Here is a 23384-nt window from a genome sequence, read left to right as displayed (position 1 = left end):
AGGTCAAATTTCCAAATATCAGGCCAATATATCGGCTCTATCTCTTGCCCATACTGTATTTATGCCTTTCGTATCCTGAAATTTTTCTTAACAAGAAGCAATATTTTCCCGTTGAAGCGTGTCTAAACCTGAAAATTCTGTATGTAGAGACGTTCGTAAGTAGAGGCACCACTGTATATCTTTTATATTTGTGTGTCTGCAGGCGGATAGTCTGCGAATTTTTATGATTATTATAAATGCATTTACACAACGAAATAACGCTGGAAAAGTTTGTTAAATATATTTATCTTATGAGAGCAAAGCGCCACATTTGTGCATTCAGCGAAGCCGACACAGGATTCTGCATAGCATGTTTCAACAATCAATTTGAAGCCTTTCCATACTCCACTCCTACTGCGGTGCATGTTTGCTTTTTCAATTCCCCCGTCTTTAGTTTGTTTTTCACTTCTTGCTGCTCCATATCAAAAAGGAAATACCAGGATGCGGACTCGTGGAGGGTGCCAGGGTGGGAGGGGAAGATTAAAAAGAGGGCGGGGCCACGGCGTTCACGTGCATGCACAGTGCCTTCTCTGTTTTATCTAAAGTATTTACTTTATAACAAGTATTCCTTAGTATAACATCCATATATCGTTGTAGTATAAATATATGAATATATATTTTTTAAAAAGTTGGCGAGAGAAAAGTCCGGCCTGACCCGACCCGGACGTAAATAATTGACGTTTTGGGCGGGTCGGGTTCGGGCTCAAGATCTAAGCTCTAAAACACAATGAGTTGCCACAGCACACTCATGTTCAACAAGCTAAATGATGATTGACACATTCGGCGTCTTTGAAGGTAGCGCTTCTAAGCTTCTCTGGCAAGATCAAAGCTTCAACGCCTGTCAATCGTCGTTAACTTTAACAAGCAAAACTTGACCAAGAAAAGCAGCAGGAAGGAGAGTGGGGCTGTGCAAGTATGAAGCAGAAAAAACTTTTTTTTTTTTTTTTAATAAAAAACCCGATCCTTTTCACCCAATTCCGATCCTCAAATTTCCAAATATCAGCCTGCCAATATGGCTGCGTTCATACTACAGGTCTTAATGCACGAATCCGATTTTTTGTCATATCAGTTTTTTTGGCGTGCCCGTTCAGACTGCCTTTATCCATTGAGACCGTTCAAGTATTACGCATGCGCACTAATTCGCAGTCCGACACGCGCTAAGCAAGAAGACCCGCATGCGCAGAAGCATCAAAACAAATGACAGACGTCATCCGTCATTCCAGGGATATCATATTTTGCTTTTCAAAAGGTGGACACAAATAACAGACATAAATAATCCCCGTTTAGGCTTATATTCAAAGTTTATATAGATCGATAGCATGCACGCACTGTCCGTGCACGTCACACACACCTACGGGGAGTTTGTCCCGACTCTCGGCCGTGGAGGCAATGTTGAAATATTGCTCACTTGGAACAGAGAGAAAACTGAGCATTCTCAGGCTTATCCTCAACCCATTTTTATTTTTTATGACTGTTGTCAAGCTCAGCTCTTCCTCAAAAGCCGTGTTCACTGCAAGCTAGGTGCTAATAACGCACAGGTGCATAGCTACGGTAACGACTCTCGCTATTTGATGACGTAATTGCTGCATTAAATCCGATTTGCGGGACTGGACAGTACAGACCGCCGCGACAGTCTGGGAAAATGTGGCCCAGATCGGATTTAGACCACATACGAAAGTGACCCAGATCGGATTTGAAATGGTCCCGTTCTATGAGACTTGTCACGTTCAGACCGTCAAGTTAATGCCTCACTTCGAGTCGGAAAAACACGAAAAAATCGGATTCGTGCATTAAGACCTGTAGTATGAACGTAGCCTAAATCTGCTCTATCTCTAGCCCGTACTGTATTTCTGCCTTTCGTATCCTGAAATGTCTTTTTTAACAATTAGCAATCAGCAATATTTTCCCGTTGAGGCGGGTCTTAACCTGACAATTCTGTATGTAGAGACGTTCGTAAGTAGAGGCACCACTGTGTATATATTACCAATGCAATGAAATGCGAATTAACATGCACAAAGTTTCTGAACGTGTGCAGATTACGATCGGACCAAACAAGTCATTGGTAGATTGAAAAATTCAGGACACGTCGGAGAAAAGAAAGGCTCCGTTTTTCAGTTGCTGACAAAATCATTATGTAACAAAGTTGAGGAAAATTCTGGATTCTCTGCGCTTTGCCGTTTCTGCCACGTGGCTGAGGGTTTGAGAAAAGACGGACCAGATGGGAAGAAACCATTCCAGACGTCTGTCAGACGGTCCAGCGTTTGACAGCGCACGGGTCCAAAGCAAACTCCAGTTACTGAGCTGCAAAGTTTAGAACCCAATTTGCGGATTCGTCACCTTTTTAAATAGAGTCTGGCGTACAAACGAGACATTTGACGTTTTCCGACGAATTATTAGCTCAAGTACATCATGATTAAAGTCCTCATTAAATTTGAAATGCAAACACAGCCTCTCCTCAAAGCATTTGGCGCTCATGCTGGAAAAAAATACTCCCATCTTTTTCATACAGGTTATTTAATACATAATGAACCTTTCTTTTTTTTTTTTTTTTTTAAAGATACTATAAAAACCGCACATGGTTATGTCATCAGTATTGAGGAAGGTTTGCACCATCTCACCATTTTTCACATGCACGCACGCACACAAGAGCGAGAAAGGGAGGTTTCAGAGGTGAAGATAAATAGCGAGGCTCCACGTCGACCCAGCCTTAGTCCGACAAAGCAAAACCATGGAGTGCAAAGGTGTTTACGTTCTGATGCTCGTGCTGATGCTGGTCAACTGCTCGTTTCAGCAGACTCCGCCAAAGAGGAAGCCAGTAAAGAAAGGTATGGAGCACTGAACCATGTATTCTTGACATGCTTGAAGGGTTCAAAGAATATTTACGGAAGATGGTTAAGGCCAGTAAAGATTCTGACTTTAAAACGAGAATTCTGACTTTATTCTCAGATTTCTGACTTGAAATGGAGAATTCTAACTTTATTCTCAGAATTCTGATTTTAAAAGCAGAAATATGACTTTCAGAATCTTGACTTAAAGTCATAATTCTGACTTTAGTCTCAGAATTCTGACTTAATCTTTTGTCAGAATTCTCACTTTAACTTGAGAAAAAAATTCCAATATTGAAGATGCTAAAAAAAAAAGATTGTGTTCAATTTACTGACTTTATTCTCAGAATTCAGATTTTAAAAACAATTATGACTTTCAGAATCGCGACTTTAAAGTTAGAATTCTGGCTTTACTCTCAGAATTTTGATTTTAAAGTGGTAATTCTGACTTCAAAGTTTATTATAATTCTGACTTTAGTCTCAGAATTCTGATTTTATAAACAGAAGACTTTCGGAATCCTGACTTTAAAGTCAGAATTCTCACTTTGTCAAAATTTTGACTAAAGATTAACTTAAGAAAAAAATTCCAAATATTGAAAATGCTAAAAAGAGAAGACCGAGTTCAATTTACTGACTCTGTTCTCAGAATTCTGATTTTAAAAACAGAATTCTGACATTATGAAATCAGAATTCTGAGAATAAACAGAATTATGACCTTCGGAATCCTGACTTTAAAGTCAGAATTCTGACTAAAGATTAACTTGAGAAAAAATTCCAAATATTGAAAATGCTAAAAGAAAATATTGAGTTCAATTTACTGACTTTATTCTCAGATTTCTGAGAAGTCAGAATTCTCACTTTATTAACTTAAGAAAAAATTCCAAATATCGAAAATGCTAAAAGAGAAGATTGAGTTCAATTTACTGACTTTATTCTAACCATAGTCAGAAATCTGATTTTATCCTCAGAATTCTCACTTTATTCTCAGACTTTACTCTCAGAATTTTGAAGTGAGAATTCTGACTTTAAAAATTAACTTGAGAAAAAATTCCAAATCGTAAAAATGCCAAGAGTTCAATTTACCCACTTTATTCTCGAAATTCTGACGTTATTCTCTATGTCTCAGACTTCTGACTTTAAAGTGAGAATTCTGACTTTTTTCCTCAGAATTCTGAACTGAGAATTCTGATTTTAAAGATCCAGAAAAAAATCCAATAAGTGAAAATGCTAAGAGAAGATTAAAGTCAGTAAATTGAACTCATTCTTAAAATTCTGGCTTTCTCACGTCTCAGACTTCTGACTTTAAAGTGAGAATTATGACTTTATTCTCAGATTTCTGACTTTAAAGTGGGAATTATGACTTTCAGACTTCTGACTTTAAAATGAGAATTGACGATATTCTCAGAAATCTGATTTCAAAATGAGAATTCTGACTTTAAAGAGTAACTCAAGTAAAAAAAAAAATCCAACTTGTGAAAATGCTAAAACAGAGGATTGAGCTCAATTTACCGACTTTATTCTCAGAATGCTGGCTTCATTCTCAGATTTCGGACTTGTAAAACATAATTCTGACATTCAGAATCCTGACTTTAAAATGAGAATTCTTCATTCTCAGAAATCTGATTTTAAAATGAGATTTCTTTCAGAATCCTCGTTTAAAAGTGAGAATTCTGACTTTATTCTCAGAATTCTGAACCGAGAATTCCAACTTTAAAGAGTAACTCAAGAAAAAAAAAAATCGTGACAATGATTGACAAAGAGAAGATTGAGTTAAATTTGCTGACTTTATTCTCACGTCTCATGCTTCTGACTTAAAGTGAGAATTCTGAGCATAAATTCTGACTTTATGCTCAAAGTTCAGACTTTAAAGTCATTTTTCTGACAGTGAAGAATTCTGAGCATTAAGTCAGAACTCTGACTATAATCTCACAATCGTGGACACTATTCCCCCCCCCCCCCCCCCTTCTTCAGTGGCCCGAATCCTCTTCTGTAAATATTTCATGTGATCTAATGTGCGTTTATTTTTCCTTTTTTTGTGGTGGAGTTAGATAATGCTGCCATTGAGGAACTCCAGAAACAAATTAATGACATTGTACAGGATCTCAACCTGCTGAAGGAAGAACAGGCCTTGCAGAGAGGTAAACATGATCATTAGAGCAAAGCTGACAGAGTGGAATCCCAAAGAGCTTTTTTTCGTTGAAAATTCTTGTAAATGCTTAAATCCCATATCTTTATAGATATGGACATAAAACAGTCTCGATTCTTGGTGAAAAGCTAACAACACGGGCAGTTCGCATTTATTTTATGTAAATATGTCAAAATACAATGATAGTCTGTTAGTGAATGTAGCTAGCAGCCACCTAAATATTTCGAACTATGATGCCAATGCAGTAGCGGCTTATTTCTCCCTTTGATTTTTTTTTTTACGTTTCAAAATGCATGCATGGTACGAAAAATATCATAATTACCTGAATCCTCGAACACATCACTCCTGAGATAATCCTCCCTGTTTGTATGTGGTACAGCTTTCGTACTTTTTCAACCTAAATCCAGCGTTAGATCGCTGCGTGCGTGTTTGTGAATGGCTCCTCTTAATGTGAGCGGCCTCCTACTTGAATGCGAGGCGCAATGCAATTACGAAGTCTATGAACTGAGGTATTTAGAATTTCTATAAATCTAAGCTTTCAAAAGTTTCAACAGCAACTGAGCTTTAACCGAGGATTGAACATGAACAGTCTCGTCAAGATGTATATATTGTAATTTGATCACTGACACTGCTTTTCGGGGTCAACAACATGCTCCCCCTTTCATGATGTTTTTAATCTTTATTAGAGTTGTTCCGATCATGTTTTTTTGCTCCCAATCGTTTTAGTTTGAGTATCTGCCGATCCCGATATTTCCCGATCCGATTGCTTTTTTTGCTCCCGATTCAATTCCAATCATTTCCCAATAATTTTTCCCAATCATATACATTTTGGCAATGCATTGAGGAAAAAAATGAATAAAACTCGGACGAATATATACATTCAACATACAGTACATAAGTACTGTAGTTGTTTATTATGACAATAAATCCTCAAGATGGCATTTACATTATTAACATTCTTTCTGTGAGAGGGATCCACGGATAGAAAGACTTGTATATTGTGACTAAATATTGCCATCTAGTGTTTGTTGAGCTTTCAGTAAATGATACTGTAGCCATGCCCAAATGCATGATGGGAAGTGGAACCATGACTGTGCATAGTGCTACCAATTGATATATCTTCTCTGCATTGGGAAATAATCTAAGGTGTTAAGAAAAAGATCATTTTCTACCTTGCTTCCCATGATATTTCTAATCGTAGGGAGAGGGATTGTAAGGCTTTAGCCAAAAGGCTCCAAAGGCTGCCAAAATTCACTCTACTCATGTTACGCTGCCTTTTATCTCTCTATATAGGTAAAACGGCACCATTACAGATTGAGCGCGACAATGCGTGGGTGGGTCGTGCAGCGCATGCATTAATTGCGTTAAATATTTTAACGTGATACATTTTTTAAAAAATGAATTACCGCCGTTATCGGGATATTTTTGATAACCCTATGTTAAGCCTAAACTAAAAACTCTGGATGAGTGTAACATATTATGTTTGTAACGTTAAATTAGAAAACGATTTAATTTAAAAAAAAAAAAAAAAAAAAAAAAAGGCATGGCCGCTATTTTTTTGCCAATTCCGATACTTTGAAAATGACGTGATCGGACCCAATCTAATCTTGATCCTATATCTCCAGTGTGTTTAAAAGGCACAAAATTCAACGGCAAGTGTTTCTTGGCCGACTCGGCGAAGAAGTCGTACCACACGGCCAGCGAGGACTGCAACGCCCTAGGCGGCGTCCTGGGCGTCCCGACCTCGGCCGACGAGAACGACCTGTTGAAAGACTACCTCCGCCTCAGCGTGGGCAGGGACGAGCAAGTGTGGCTTGGCATCAACGACATGGTGACCGAGGACACTTGGGCGGACCAGACCGGCGGCGGAATCCAGTTCAAGAACTGGGACACGTCCAACAGCCGCGCCCGGCAGCCGGACGGAGGCCGCTCCCAGAACTGCGCCGTGCTGGCGGTGGCCGGCCAAGGGAAATGGTCGGATGAGAACTGCCGTGACGAGAAGGCCTCGGTCTGCCAGTTCAATGTTGTGTGATCACGTGTATGCAAATGGCTGCTTTCTGTGTACTTCTGCTGCAATGCCACTTTATTATTGTAAAGACGCCTGGTTTAGCAATTGGGCCCGTTCTGAATTTGATCTTTGGAGTCAGCTGCATAGCCATAAATTCCATCCTTTTGTGTTTAAAACAAAAACCAGAAGAATTGCATTCTTGAAAAAATAAAAAATGATAGCTACATCCATTGTCATTTCAAAATAATACCACTAGTAAGAAACTCACATTGTGTAAACCTACAAAATGTAATGTGGGTGTAAGAACTAAATTTATGTAACCTAATGAAATTCCTAAAGTGTGTCTAAAGTTCATAAGGTGCCTGTTTTATGCTGCATTCTGTTTTTTCACTGACAAGTCTCACATTGAGCCTGAAGAATATTCTTGTTTTGCTAATTTCCAGATGTTCGAAGTTCAGCTAACGTCTAACCTGATGTAACCTCTGAACAAACTAAATAAACTGTAAAAGTGCATCTCGAGTTTGAAGAAATTCTGCATTTGTTTCCACATGAGGGGCGAGAATCTTTAACCTGCTTCTTCCAAAAGTTGGAAATTCATCCAGGACGCTTGGCTGAGTCGAGCACTCACACACACGCTAGTTTTGGACAGCAACTACACAGGCCGACATCCAAACTCCACACAAAAATCACAAGAATTCAAACCACAAACCTCATATCGGTGAAGATGTGCTAACCACGTAGCCACTGTGCTGACCTAAAAGAGGTTCAAGCTTTCTCATACGCAGAGTTCAAAGGGGGCCAGGAGGGCATGCTCCCCCAGGTGGCCGAAAAGTACCATTGCATGAAATTGACTTTCCTATATATGATTTTAAAATTAAGAGTTTTCCGGTAAAACATCGTCGATAAAAGTTGTAAAGCAATGAACATGGTACCCGCGGGTTATTAAAAGTATTAAAAAAGCATTGAATTTAGTATTCCATTATTAACGGTATTAAAAGTAGGGTTGTTCCAATCTTTTTTTTTTTTGCTCCCGATCCGATCCCGATCGTTTTAGTTTGAGTATCTGACGATCCCGATATTTCCCGATCCGATTGCTTTTTTTTTGCTCTCGATTCAATTCCAATCATTCCCGATAATTTTTCCCAATCATATACATTTTGGCAATGCATTAAGAAAAAAATGAATAAATCGGTCAATCGGTGCCAAATAAAAACAGAGATTAAAATCCATGCTTTCGAGTCATGTTGACGGCGGCGCTCCATGTCAAATACTTCATTTTTACGGTGCTTTAAAGACGCCACGTGATTGAACAGGCCGGCGTGATCATAGATCGGCAAGCATGAGTCCCGATTGGTATAATGGAGTCATGTGATTATGATTGCAACATATCATTGGTGAAAATTGTTGAGCCACTGCTGGAGTCTCTGGCAAAAAAAAAAAAAAAAAGTCTACTCAAGTCAAAGTAAAAAGTATGGCTTCGTAAAACTAGTCTTAACTCATTTGCTCTCAAAAACGTATAAATATGTTCTATTTTTAATTGTTTCAGTGTCCTAAAGCTGTATTTATACGTCTTTTATGTTTGTTTTTTTCCACAAGAAACATCTCTGGGTTCTGAGTCAACTTAGCTCCAAAGCACAAAGCTGAAAATCCATTTTAAAGCAATAAAACTGGCCACTGGAGGGCAGTAGCGCATTTGGCAAGACCCGCAACCCGATTCAACGGAAAGAACGGCAGGGGCGCCGGCGAAAGATGACCGAATGGATGTCCAGGATGCCAGGCGGTGGACGACCGAGCAGAACAACCGGGAGGACGCCCGGGATGCCAGGCGCTGGACGACCGAGCAGAACGACCGGGACCACTAGTGCAGCGGACGATGCCAAATCAGTTCCTCCCCAGGAACACAAGTTGCCCAGGAGAACTCTGCCACGACGCAGTGGTCACCACAAAAGAAAGACTAAAAAAAATCCATCTTTATGAGACAGGTAGCGATGAGGGAAAAGTTTACCCCAACTGTCGAGGCCACAACAGCGTCATCTCTCAGTTAGTTATGAGTAAATAAATTGTTACTTTGCTATCAAAAGCTCTATTTGTCTTGTTATGTTATTTTGTAAGAGGAAAAAATTATTCAGATGTTTGGGATGTAACTAAAGCAAAAATAGCTGTGTGAAAGTCAATGTTTGAAATGTATGCTTTCACAAAAAGCTCAATTTATCAGTTTTTTCATCAAACTAAGCTATTTTCTAACACAGATTTCTAAAGAATGGAAAAAGATATTTTTTTTCCTGCTGAAAGAAGAGAGTAATCATTCTTTTAGTGGGTTCCATGCTTATATGGCAATAGAACATAATTTTCTGTGGGCCTTGCAAAATCAGTCAAAATCCAGTAAAACGGCCCGGAGCGAAGGGGGTTGCACCGGTGAAAATGGCTAGGAGTGAATGAGTTAATAGTACATTTGTCTAATAAAAGTGACTCAAATAAATGTAAAAGTAAATAACGTGTTACTACATACCGCTGGTAATAAACGACGCAAACCTGGATTGCTGTAGCAGCCACTCAGCAGTTGACACAGCTTCTTTCCTTTGTATCAAGTTCCTGCGGTAGAAATAATTTTTAACAAAACCTAATTGTTGCTTTAATCAAGTGAAGGCAGTCCAGTTTTCCCCTAAAATTTATTTTAAAAAAGATGTATTCACAAGAGAGCAACGTTTAAAAAAACAACATCTAAAACAATTTCCCTGCTCCAAAATCCAAACCACACAGGCAGGGATTCAAAAAATACAAAATGAAGTCCTGTTCTGGAAGCTTTCGAAAAGCTCAAGTTTAAAAAGTTTCAACTCAGATTACCTGAGTGAGGCTGAGGCACATCATTTCCATAGAGATCCCGTCCTACAAGAACTCCTCCAACGGAGGCGGTTCCGGTTCCATGTCGGCACCCGACAGGCGGAAAGTGTTCATCTCCCCCGTGTTTCTGAACGTGTACAGTTCATTGTCTACCATTCTGCGATCTTGAAATCCCAGGCTATCCTGCCGGTCGATCGGCGTGCGCGGACGAGGCGGGAGGAACGACTCGGACGGGTCTAAGAACGTGTTGAAGTGGTCCACCTCGGGTTCCGGCTCCGGTTCGTTGATGACGGGCAGCTCCGAGGGCCCTGTGAAGGTGTGGTAGGAGTCCAACTGCATTCCTTTGAAATGCTCTTGCATGCTGTCCGCGTAGCTGGTGTCTCCCAGTAGGTGACCGTACACCATCGTGTCATCAATAGAGGCGTATACGTGCGACTCGTTGTCGGACCGCGCTTTGCTGAATTGTCTTTCACCGGGACGGAAAATATTCCCTCTGCCCATGTAGATGGACGCCTCCTTGTTCATGCGATCTTTTTTCTTTTTCCTGTTCGAAAAAAAATGACATTTTTGGATTATGTAGGGACAGTGGTGGTCCGTAAAGACTTTGTTAACCTTCTCCATCCATCCATCCATCCAACGATTATCTACCGCTTGATCCAGGGTCAGGTTGCGGTGACTTCCCTCTTCCCAACTACTTCAACAAACTCCTCTGGCAGGATCCAGGACACTATGGTCTCTCCAGCGTGTCCTGGGTCATCCGCCGGTGGGACCTGCCCAGAACACCTCTCCAAGGAGGAATCCGAACCAGATTCCCGAGTAATCTCAGCTGGCTCCTCTCAACGCGGAGGAGTTGCGGCTCAACCTGGAGTCCCTCCCGGATGACCGAGCATCTCACCGTATCTTTAAGGGAGATTCTGGACACCCTGCGGAGCAAACTCATTTCGGCCGCTCATATGCAGGATCTTGTTCTTTGCCTCACAACACGCAGCTCGTGACCTTGGGTGAGGGCAGGAACGTAGATGGACTGGTAAATCGAGAGCTTCGCCTTTTGGCTCAGCTCTTTCTTCACCACAACGGACCGGTGAAGAGTCCGCATCACTGCACCGATCCGCCTGTCGATCACCCGCTTTCTCCTACCCTTTGTCGTGAACAAGACCCCTAGAGACTTGAACTCCTCCACTTGGGGAACCAGAGAGGGCACGCCACCCTTTTCTGACTGAGGTCTTGGATTTGGAGGCGCTGATCTTCATACTCGGTTGCGAACCGCTCCATTGAGAGTTAGAGATCACGGCTTGATGAGGCCAACAGCACCGCTGAGATGCAATGCTGATGCCACCAAACCAGACCCTCGAGCCACCTTAGCTGGCTCCTTTCAACGCGGAGGAGTAACGGCTCTACCCACAGTCCCTCCAGAATTACCGAGCGTCTTACCCCATCTCTAAGGGAGAACTTGGACACCCTGCGGAGGAAATTTCGGCCGCTCGTATCCGGGATCTTGTTCTTTCGCTCACAACCCACAGCTTGTGACCTTAACTGAGGGTAGGAACGTACATCAACTGGTAAATCGAGAGCTTCACCTTTTGGCTCAGCTCTTTCTTCACCACAACGGACCGGTGCAGAGTCCGCATCACTGCACTGATCCGCCTGTCGATCTCCTGCTCTCTCCTACCCTCAGTCGTGAACAAGACTCCAAGATACTTAAACTCCACAGACCCGGAGAGGGCACACCACCCTTTTCCGACTGAGGACCACAGTCTGGTCTTCATCCGACAACATCTCACTCGGCTGCGAACCGCTCCAGTGAGAGTTGGAGATCACGGCTTGATGAAGCCAACAGCACCACATCATCCACAAAAAGCAGAGATGCAATGCTGATGCCACCAAACTGGATCCCCTCAATGCTTTACAGATAATAAAGTTGTATAGGGAGGTACTCACTTGACAAAGAAGCAGATTACCGCCGAGATGATGAGTAGAAGAAGAAGTGCCCCCGCTATGCCGAGAAGGATAGCCAAGAGATCTGCGACAGTGATTGCAAATATATTAGCCTTTTGGATACATTCTTAGGATGAAATTAGGCCTAAATGAGCATTTCCTTACTGTTCTTCTGCTCTAAAACGATTTTGGTGACTGCGCCAAAATTTCCATCTTCTGGTATGCAGTTGGACATGTTGAGGTAGAAGCTGCGAGGCACCAGGAGCTTGTCGTCCATTTTCTCATCCTCCCGCCGGCTCAGGAGCTCCTCCTCGGAGTCCAACATCTTCACCTTGATGGCCGTGTGTCTGTCGTTGCATTTGGGTTGGCTGACGTTGACGAACTGGACCCCCGCCTGGTACTGGCTCGGCAAAGAGACGATCCAGGACACGGTGGACGAAGGCCTCATTCCTTTGGGCCAGTTGGGGGTGGCCAGCATTGTTGGAGTGCTCGTATGAGGGCTGACTTGATAAATGATGGTCTCTAGAAACAACCATCATAAGAACTCATTTTGTGCGTCTCAGAAAGGAGAAAGACTACAAAAGATTCAACAGCTACTGTTACTACATAAAGTGTGTTTTGTCCCGTTTCCAGTCTATTAGTCTGTGCTGCAACAATTGAGTAATTCGATTAGAAAAAAAAGTTTAATTAGAGTGGCGTTGTCATGGTTTGTTTTGAAAGTGTTTGCATTTAGTTTTATTAATTTGGGTGGATATACTGCCCTCTAGTGGCAACAGTGAATATGAACTAACTCATTTAACATGGCTCAATCCAGCTGCTCCCTGTTAAAACCAACATAAGGCAAGTTTTTGTTTGAGCTAATATGTTTTTTAATGCATTCGTAATATAGTTTATATGTATATATTTAGGTATCATTTGTAGGAATATATGCATTTGAACGATTTGTTAAGAGCATTGCAAAAAAAAAAGTTTTCACATTTTATAGCATTTAAGCTAGCGGAATTTTGCTATGCAAGTTAGCCAATTGTTTATTTTATTGATCTTTTATATTGTTTGAGGCTAAGCTCAGGTATTTTAATTTATTATCTGGATCTTTGGAAAAGACCCAGATAATGTTTTTTTTTTTTTTTTTTTTTTAATGGGATTTCTTTGGTGCGGCGCACAGCCCAAACCGTTTGTTCAAATATCCAAACCACCGGAATTTTCGTGCGACATGAAGGAATTTTTCAAACGACCCCAAAAAAATTTCCGTTCGCCCGTAAACGCTGATTTTTCACCAATTTTGGGGGGAAGTTTTTTTTCCACAATTTTCAATATGTGTAGTTCTACAATTTTTGACCAAATCACATAATTTGGACATCAAAAATTCCGGGACAGTGAGGGACATAAAAGTTAAATAAAAGAAAAAAATTACGGTTCCCCAGAAATATACCAAAAAAACTTTCCCATTCATTTTTAATGGGATGCAACGTTGGTTTAAATTTCCCATTCACTTCCATTGGAATTTCGAATGGAATTTACAGTGCATTGATGCCAATGACGGCCTTGTATGTCTAATCTATTGATGCCAATGTACATGGATTCTATTGACACATATGTAAGTCGATGACATTGACGGCCATGGACGTCCATATTTCCCATTCACTTTGTTTAATGCCATTGACGGCCATGTTTATTGATTGTATTGATGCCAATGCACTTGGATTCCATTGACGCAAATGTAAGTCGATGCCATTGATGGCCATGGATGTCCAAATTTCCCATTCATTTTCAATGGCAAATAAACAAATGTCCCAAAATCAACAGGAAATGACCAGATTTCAATGGGACATGTCCCCCAAATGTCCCCAAATTACCTGATATGACAAGGACATGCCCCCCAAATGTCCCTATATGACCTTATATGACCAGGACATCCCCCCCAAATGTCCCAAAATGACCAGGACACGGCCCCCAAATGACCTAATTTGACGCGGACATGTCCCCGAAATGTCCCCAAATCAACAGGAAGTGACCTGTTATGACCAAGACGTGTCCCCCAAATGTCCCCAATTCAACAGGATGTGATCTAATATTTTCCCCGAAATGCCCCCAAACCAATCTAGGCGGGGCTAAGATCTGTATCCCTACACAGCAAAGACCCAGAGTAATTTCTCCGGAAATTGCAGTTTCTAGTTTTTAAATGCATTTATTGGTCTTGTGAAATGAAATTCTGCATAGTTACTTTGTTTAATGCTCTTTTGAAAGTGCAAGCCTTTGTTTTCCATCTCCTAAAATGCATTCTGCAACGCATCAAATGTTCCTAATCCGAAGACTTAATTATTCAAACAAACTAGTTGATCGATTAGTCGATTACTTAAATAATAGATAGCTGCAGCCCCAGTGTCAGTGTTATGGCTGTACAACTGTCATCACACAATGGCTGCACTCATAAACTGAGCCATTTTTTGTTGTTGTTTGAATGTTATTTTTTTCCATTATCAGAGGGCTAAGAAATGATTTACAGGTTAAAATACTTTGTGCAACCGTTTTTTGCATGAGACGTGTAGTTACTGATCAACAGGCCCGTCAAAAGGAAAATTGGTGCATTGCTGCCATCTTGTGGAAACTAAGGAAAACATTACCTGGGATCTCTTTGCTGAAGGTCACGTTGAGAAAAGGCCCTTTGGTCTTGCTAAAGTCCCGGGTGGTCGCCGTGATGGAGATGTTAGCGTGCACTTGAACTTTCTGGATAATTCCGTTCGAGCAAAAGTCTCCCACGGAGAAGCCTTCGCTCTCCTCAACGTGCAGGGAGACGGGATCCTTACACTCCTGGCCGGGTACCGACTGTTGCAGACTCCCTGACGGCGACACCAGATCGATGGTCCTATCCTGAGGGATGGTGAGGTGCCAGGTAAAGCTGTGGAGAGGCATCCGTAAACAGGAATCCAACGTGGGGACGGTGAGGAGGGTCTCAGAGCAGGGAGCCGCACTCTGACACTCTGAAAATCGTTCAGAAAGGACTTTTGAAAGGCAATCTTTGATCATTTTCTCAGATTTTATAGTATGCCCTTCATTTGTCACACATCCTAATCAGATTTCAACTTGTCAAAAGCACAATAATGACTTCTGATTTTTTAAAAATTTTTTAGTGCTGGCCAAAAGTATTGGCAACCCTGCAATTCTGCCAGGTAATGTTCAATTTCTCCCAGAAAATAATTGCATTAACAAATGCTTTGTTGGCAATATCTTCATTTATTGTGCTTGCAATGCATAAACACAAAAGAGAATGGGAAAAAAATTAAAATCATTATTATTGTACACAAAACTCCAAAAATGAGCCGTACAAAAATATTGGCACCCTTTGAAAATTGTGATGTTTCTTTAATTTGTGTTACAAACAGCACCTATCACTTACCTGTGGCACATAACAGGTGGTGGCAATAACTAAATCACACTTGCCACCAGTTAAAATGGATTAAAGTTGACGCAACCTGTGTCTTTGTGTGTACCACACTGAGCGTGGAGAAAAGATTTGTGTGTACCACACTGAGCATGGAGAAAAGAAAGAAGACCAAATTGTCTGAGGACTTGAGAAGCCAAATTGTGAGGACACATGGGCAATCTCAAGGCTACAAGTCCATCTCCAAAAACCAGAATGTTCCTGTGTCTACCGTGCGCAGTGTCATCAATAATTGTAACCTCCCTAGATGTGGACGGAAAAGAAAAATTGACGAGATTTCAACGAAACATTGTGCAGATGGTGGATAAAGAACCTCGACTAACATCCAAAGAAGTTCAAGTTGTCCCGCAATCCGAGGGTACAACACTGTCAACCCGTACTATCCGTCGGCGTCTGAATGAAAAGGGAGTCTATGGTAGGATACCCATGAAGACCCCACTTCTGACCCAGAGACGTAAAAAAGCCAGGCTGGAGTTTGCCAAAACCAAAGCCTTCAAAGAAAAGAACACGGTCCCCACAGTTAAACATGGCAGGGGTTCCCCGATGTTTTGGGGTTGCTTTGCTAACTCTGGCACAGGACTGCTTGACCGTGTGCATGGCATTATGAAGACGACCAACAAATACAGCAGAATGGTTCACATATCCCCATGAAAAAATAATGCGTACTGACTCTTACCAATAACTTCACTTGCTGTCAATCGCACATCTTCATTGGGACAGTCTAGGAAGGAAAGCTGGGCTTGACTACCAGCAGCCACGTTTATCTTGTTTGAAAGCTGTGAATTTACTTTCATCTCGCAGTAGGGATCGGCACCCACTTTCTCAATTTTCAGGGACACTTTTTGCTGTTTGCTCAGGTCGACTGTGCACAAAACTGAGAAAAGGTGGGAAAAAGAAAAACAATTAGAGATAGGAACTGTAGCCCATGCATCCGGGATATCATTCATTGTTTTTGTACCTGTGTTGTTTTCGTCAACGATGACGAAAATATTTAGTCAACGAACAATTTTGACGATGACGAACTAAAAAACATAAAACATAACAAGACAGATGGCACTTTTCGTCTGACGAGAACGAGATGAAAATTAGTTTCCGTCATAAATTCGCAATGTGTTACATTTTCTTATCATATGTGTAGTTAGCACGCACCATAGCAGCGTTTGGTCACTCATGTGACGTGCTCCGCTTACTCATCAGCTGGTGAATTAGCATGTCTTCTCCAGGCTCCAGATTTTTGTGAAACACACGTCAGGTGCTGCCTGCTAAGTTTTGTTTTCTTATCTTGGCTAGATATTCCATGTTGTTTTAGCCTTTAAAGGTCTGTGCTGAGTGATCATCACACACTAAATGTAACTTGTAGCTTTAGCATAGTGTTTGCGTAAGTATTTCGCGTGGTGAGTGTCGTCTTAAACTCTTGGAAAACTTTTTACATACAGTTCGTGGCATCCAGGTAAGTTTAATTCATTGAAAATAATGTACTGTTTTCCTGCTGAATGTGTATTATCACGAAGATGGTGATGTCCTTGTAGACTCTACAATTATGTACTCATCTGTCAGTGTTCATTCGAAATTGTTGGAAAACTTTAATTTATTTATGGACTAAAACTTTTGAAGTTTATAGACGAATAGACGAAAACAATACATGTCGACAATTAGACAACATTTGTCTTAGGTTGTGTTGACTACAACTAGACGAGGACAAACACACATTTTCAAATGACTAAAATATGAAGAGAAAGAGAGAACCAAAAGTTGTATTTGCCATGTGGCAAAATGGATTTTACCATGTCTCATTTTTTTCTTTGCCATGTGCCAAAATGGATTTTGCCATGTGCCATTTCTTTCTTTGCCATATGGCAAAATTGATTTTGCCATGTGGCATTTTTTTTTTTTTGCCATGAGGCATTTTTTTGCCATGTGGCAAAATGGGGGGTTGTATGGCATTTTTTGGAGTATATGACAGTTTTGCAGGCCATGCACATCTATGCCACTCACAACTATGCGTGTCCAAATTTCCATTCATTTTAAATGGCAGAAAAACGTGTGGTTGTGATTTTTGACCATACACTTTACATTACAGTGCATTGACATTCAACTGACACCCAAGTCAGGCTATGCCGTTGACGGCCATGCACGTTCCATTCATTTTAAATGGCAGAAAAACATATGTGGCTGTGATTTTTGACCATGAATGGAAATTTTGGACGTGCATGGCCGCCAATGGCATGGACGTGCATGGCCTGCAAGACTGCCATATACCTCCCGAAAAATGCCACATGTCAAAATCCATTTTGCTAAATGGCATAATAAAATGCCACATGGCGAAATCCATTTTGCCACATGGTAAAAAAAATGCCACATGGCGAAATCCATTTTGCAAAATGGCAAAAAAAATGCCACATGGCAAAATCCATTTTGCCACATGGCAAATACCAGTTTTGGTTCTCGGCCCTGCTGAAAATATGACTAAGACTAGTACTTTCATCCAAAAGACTAACATGAAAATTAAAAGGGCTGGCAAAAACAACACTGTCTTGTACGTCTACTACTCAATATGCATTCGTACCTGGATGTCCACTTCTCATAGTGGACACGCTGAATTTCAAAGTGAGTCCTTGCAAAGTCCTGTTGGTTTCACAGTTCTTCAACACCATTCCGAAGTTTCCTTGTTGATGCTCTGGCTGTTTGTCCGTCAGACCCGCTCTGATCTTTTTGTCCTGTTTTCTGTACTCTACTTCCACATCCTTGCTGAGGCACTCTGGCGCCATGTGATCATGAAAATGCACGCTGTAGTTGTGCATTCCGGGCACAGCAAAGTCCCACTGCATCTGCTGGTTGTCAGGGAAATCATTAGGGTAATTGGCAGCGATGAAGGTCGTGTCAGAGACGCCACGTGGAAGCTTGACTTTCACAATGGCCACCACTGAAAAAGAAGGGAGGGAAGATTCTGTCTTAACAAGAGTTAAATTTTTCATTCATTTCCAATGGCAGAAAAACGTCTGGCTGTGATTTTGGAACATACATTTACCATTACAGTGCAAAATTTGGACGTGCATAGCCGTCAATGGCATGGAGGTGCTTGGCCTGCAAAAATGCCATATACCCCAAAAAAAAGCCACATAACAAAATTCATTTTTCCACAAACCAAAAAAAATGCCACATGCCATAATACATTTTGCCACATACCAAAAAAATGCCACATTGCAAAAAAAAAGCCACATGCCGAAATCCATTTTGCCACATACCAATGGCAAAAAAATGCCGCAAGCCAAAATACATTTTGGCACATACCAAAAAAAAAGCCACATGGCAAAATCCATTTTACCACATACCAGAAAAATGCCGCATGGCTAAAAAAATGCCACATGCCAAAATCAATTTTGCCACATGGCTAAAAAATGCCACATGCCAAAATACATTTTGCCACATACCAAAAAAATGCCACATGGTTAAAAGATGCCACAGGCCAAGATACATTTTGCCACATACCAAAAAAATGCTACATGCCAAAATCCATTTTGCCACATACCCTAAAAATGCCAAATGGCTAAAAAATACCACATGCCAAAATCCAGTTTGCCACATACCAAAAAAATGCCACATGCCAAAATCCATTTTGCCACATACCCAAAAAATGCCAGCTGCCAAAATACATTTTGCCACATGGCAAAATCCATTTTGCCAAATACCAAAAAAATGCCACATGCCGAAATCCATTTTGCCAAATACCAATGGCAAAAAAAATGCCGCATGCCAAAATACATTTTGGCACATACCAAAAAAAAACGCCACGTGGCAAAATCCATTTTGCCACATGGCAAAATCCATTTTGCCAAATACCAGAAAAATGCCACATGGCTAACAAATGCCACATGCCAAAATACATTTTGCCACATACCAAAAAAATGCCACATGGCTAAAAAATGCCACATACCAAAAAACATTTTGCCACATACCAAAAAAATGCCACATGCCAAAATCCATTTTGCCACATACCAAAAAAAATGCCACATGCCAAAATCCATTTTGCCACATACCAAAAAAAATGCCACATGCCAAAATCCATTTTTGCCACATACCATATACCAATTTTCGTTCTCGCCGTCTCTCCCAATTTACCGATAACCGTTGTATTGCCATATCGTGAGATCATCGTTATCGTAAGATCGCAAATCGTATAGTGAGGAACCTAGAGGTTCCAACCCCTTGTTCCAACCGCAAACACGATACCTCATTTTAGTGAGCAACGAAGGATTAGCAATTTCCCACGCTTTAGTGTCAGTACTCTTAGCCTATTCACTTACTGCTGGTCTCAGGCCCAACACTGAGTTTGTAGTCTACGGCATCCATCTTTCTGTTTCCTGGCACTTGTAGAGAGACGCGGCCCTTGTAGCGCACCTGGACACTGGTCACAGAACCGCCCTTGCAGAAGGTTCCGATGTTGGCGGGGCCAGTTCGCAGGTAGGTAACGAGAACATAGGTGTGCTCATCTGGACACGTATCTCCGTTCGAAATCTGCTTCATTCCTGGCTCAGGGAAGTCCAGTTGGAAAGCTCGAGTGGAACTGACTTTCAGGTCCCAGGTGAAAGTCCGGTTGAAGTCGGGGAAGAGCGAGGACTCGGCTTGGACGATATCACCAGAGCAGGAAGTCGCTGTGCAATCTGGAATTACATGAAAAGACAAATTTGCCAGACTCGTGGCAATGTATCAAGATTATTTTCCTAAAGGGACTTACCGATTTCTCTGTTGATCTCCACTTTGAAGACCTCCTCAGGTTGAGGACAAGTGAAATCCACAGACGTGTTACGAGATTCTCTCAAGATGAGGCTTTTTGGATCACATTTCTGATCCGGCGGTACGCCCAAACACACGCTGCAGTCGGGTTCGACTGTGTCTCTGCTGAGAATAATGATGGTTTCCGGGTCAGGGGTCACTGACAGCATTCTGCCAGCTGAAGAATAAAACAGAAGAATGTCATGGATGATAAAACACTCTGAAGTTAAAGATGATATTAAAGTAGTTAGGACTTTTGCCTCTGGGTCTTGCTCTGGCAGTGAAAATGGTCCTGTCCATTTCTTCTCCTTGGGGCACGTCAACGGTCAAGGAAGTCCTCCCAATGAGATCCAATTTGGACATGGGTCCACCTCTGCAGTAGATGTTGGTCTTGATCTGACCGTCGTTTCTGGTTGTGCTCACAGAGTACTGTGGGCCCTCTTGACATTTGTCTTCCGCCGATACCTGCTTCAAGCTGTCGCTAGGCAGTTCCAAAGTCAGGATGGTCCTCTCTGGGACACTGATGTCCCATTTCAGGGTTCTTTTGAAGTCCTTCCAGAGGTTTGGATCAGTTTCTCCTGCAGTAGGTGTGCATGAGTCCTTGGTACATTCTGCGAAGAGAACATACGATGAATCTTTAATCACTGGAATATACTGACGTGACTTGCAGATGTTCAGAAGGCTCACCTATTGCCTTCTCCACCTCCACACTGTACACCTCTTGAGGCTTTAGACAGCTGAAGTCAAGCGCCAGACTTTGCACGTCAGTCAGGGTCTTCCCGCTCTGGCTGCAGGTGCGAGCTGAATCGACACCGGAACACAGCTCGCACTCCGATTCCTGCGAGAACTTGCTGATCGACAAAGTCGTGCTGGAATCGACGGTCACGACCACCGTTCGGCCCTCTGAACGGAATTTTTGTTCCATTTAGGAAAAAAATCATCTTGAAATAATACTTTACAATCAAATCTTACTTAGAGGTCCAGCAGAAGCCTGGAAGACCACAGACTCCACCTGCGTCTTGGGTTTAACTTGCAGAGACACGACAGCTTGATCAAGCAGGTCTAAATGGGTCACTGAACCGGCTTTGCAGTACAGAGTGTCTGCTTTGCTGCCCCCTTCAAACGCGGCCACTGAATACTGATATCCATCACTGCACGGCTGTGACGTTTTCCGCAGTCCCTCTCCGAGGACGTCCAGACCCACAACTGTCTTTTCGGGAGCCTTGATCGTCCAAATGAATGTTCTGGAGAACTCGTTGAGAAGGGAGGGTTGAGTTTCGATGGTCGAAGGGCTGCAGGTGTCTTTTGTGCATTCTGCATGACAACGCAGAGGAGAAAGCATGCACACATAATGACATTCAAAGGTTAAATCAAAAAGGAGAGATACTTTGTTTGCCTTGTCATTCTGGTTTACAACATTTCAATGCACAAAACTGAAAATACTGTCATTTTCGGACTATAAGCCGTTACTTTTTTCCTTCATTTTGAATTCTGCGGCTTATAGTCCAGTGCGGCTTATTTGAAGATTTATTTGGGTTAATGGGTAACAATTTATTACAAAGCGCCATCATAACATTGTCATAAAACCGTCATTCATACTTATGACATGACAGTATCATGGGCATTACTGAATGCTTTTGTTGTGAAGTGACATCCGGCAAATTATGTCAATAACTCCATTTATGTCCAGCTTGGATATTTTACATCCATTCAAAAGTGAGATAATATCCCGGATACCAGTAAATGACATCTGTTATAAGCATTCATAAATGCTCATGACAGTGTCATGTCATAATTATGAGTCTTATGGCACCACTGTCTAATAAAGTGTTACCAAATACAATAACTAGCAATTAATGAAACAACTGGAACAGTAACTTAAGAAGTTATTAGCACAGGACATGAATTTTGATTGTTACTTGCATCTGTAGCGCTGCAATGCATGCTAGGAGGCATGTTGGACAACAACAGTGTTGACAGCAGGTGGCAGCAGAGGTTGACAGTTTGACAGTGATGGCCAAATTAAGCTTCTTGAAGCAATGAAGCTTTGCAGCCAATTGGTTCAAAGTAATTGGTATGACGCTGATGTCAAATAAAGTATTACTGGTTAATATCTTTTTCGTGTAAATATCCCATAATACATACATACATACATACATACATACATACTACAGGACAGCTGCAGCTTATAGTCCAGTGCGGCTTATCTATGAACAAATGCCATTTTCCTGCCAAATTTGGTGGGGGGTGGCTTATAGTCACGTGCGCCTTATAGTGCGAAAATTAGGGTAATTTTAACATTTGGCATATGATGCCACGTGTCTCTATACAATGTACCTGACTTTTAGATTCCATATTTGAATATTTAAGATCAGCCGTTGGATAAAATCACATGTTCATGTGTCAAGTTCGCTAGTGACACCACTCTCCTGCTCTAATGACGGCGCATGAGACCGTTTGATGAGACTACGTGATCGGATCGGGACAGCTCATCTGTATTTATTTACTTCTAAATTGAAAAAAAAAAAAAATTCGCGATGACTGAGGGCGTGACGTTTCGAGCGCAAAGTAGCGAGGGTTCACTGTTGATGGGGGAAAATATTACATTACGGCTTTGTGATGTATGATTGCTTCTGTGACCTCTAGACTGTAACAACTTCTATTGTTTTTTACCTTGAGTTTCATAGTTAGGAGGGAATCTCACGAGATAACTTGTTTTGCACCATAGTATTGTTTCTAACACGCCTGGGTTCCATAGTTAGGAGGGAATCTCACAAGATAACTTGTTTTGCACTCATAATATTTACCGTGGGAACACAACATCTGCTACCGGACGGCACAACCTGGGAACCACGCAAAGAATAGCCCCTTTTTCGAGGGGCTGAACCAAAAGTAGCTTTGTCATTGGACGGGGCCGCGCCGCCAACCTCCGCCCCCGTGTGGCGCGTTCCTACAAAAACCAGGCATTTCCGAGCGACCAGTAAAGTCCACCAGCGGGTCACGTACGGATTGCCTGGCTTTGTTCCTTCGCCGCCTTACCGGAGCGTTGGCTCCCGCTCATTTGTCACAGTAAGTGATTTTCATTGCTAAGGAACACTTGGTTGTGCTGTAACGGTAGCGGGGGGATTCTGGGATCTACAAACTCAATCTAGCGTCATCGTTACCCTTGTTATGCTTGTTTTTGATACCTGTTGCTTGCTCTTATGGGATTGTAATCAATAAATCTCATTTATTCTACATTTTCTAATCAATAAACAATGTCTATTTTGCAAAAGTGTGCCTGTTACCGATTCACCGCGAACCTGGAAATTTCGGAAAACAACTGTAGCTCGTGGCCCGCAAACCCAAATCTGGAACTGATTTTTTTTAAGACGT

The 23384-nt window shown here is 41.7% G+C and overlaps 2 protein-coding genes across 7 annotated transcripts in view; one reads left to right on the top strand and one right to left on the bottom strand.

The window, feature by feature from the left end:
* Window positions 1-2695: 2695 nt before the first annotated feature.
* LOC130910818 (tetranectin-like) lies at window positions 2696-7531 on the top strand. The gene is made up of 3 exons (XM_057828390.1): window positions 2696-2864; window positions 4913-5002; window positions 6636-7531. The coding sequence occupies exons 1-3, from the start codon at window positions 2768-2770 to the stop codon at window positions 7040-7042; spliced, it is 594 nt and encodes a 197-aa protein (XP_057684373.1). The 5' UTR covers window positions 2696-2767; the 3' UTR covers window positions 7043-7531.
* The window catches only part of cdcp1b (CUB domain containing protein 1b), a 28394-nt gene continuing 11617 nt past the window's right edge, over window positions 6608-23384 (bottom strand). For 5 of the 6 annotated variants that reach the window (XM_057828389.1, XM_057828384.1, XM_057828387.1 and 2 more), the window contains 11 exons: window positions 20982-21323; window positions 20697-20912; window positions 20270-20620; window positions 19972-20187; window positions 19541-19897; window positions 17803-18159; window positions 15913-16110; window positions 14419-14775; window positions 11960-12316; window positions 11798-11879; window positions 9671-10403 (listed from right to left, as the gene is read on the bottom strand). In XM_057828389.1, coding sequence (XP_057684372.1) covers window positions 9905-10403; window positions 11798-11879; window positions 11960-12316; window positions 14419-14775; window positions 15913-16110; window positions 17803-18159; window positions 19541-19897; window positions 19972-20187; window positions 20270-20620; window positions 20697-20912; window positions 20982-21323 — 3332 coding nt within the window. In that variant the 3' untranslated portion in view covers window positions 9671-9904. Of the gene's footprint in view, window positions 9611-9670; window positions 10404-11797; window positions 11880-11959; window positions 12317-14418; window positions 14776-15912; window positions 16111-17802; window positions 18160-19540; window positions 19898-19971; window positions 20188-20269; window positions 20621-20696; window positions 20913-20981; window positions 21324-23384 lie in introns of those variants that run through there. The other variant, XM_057828385.1, reaches the window with a different exon arrangement.

This window comes from Corythoichthys intestinalis, chromosome 22, assembly GCF_030265065.1.
Source record: "Corythoichthys intestinalis isolate RoL2023-P3 chromosome 22, ASM3026506v1, whole genome shotgun sequence".
Taxonomy (NCBI): Eukaryota; Metazoa; Chordata; class Actinopteri; order Syngnathiformes; family Syngnathidae; genus Corythoichthys; species Corythoichthys intestinalis.
The sequence above is the reverse complement of the archived record's forward strand: the minus strand, read 5'-3'. Positions and strand labels throughout refer to the sequence as shown.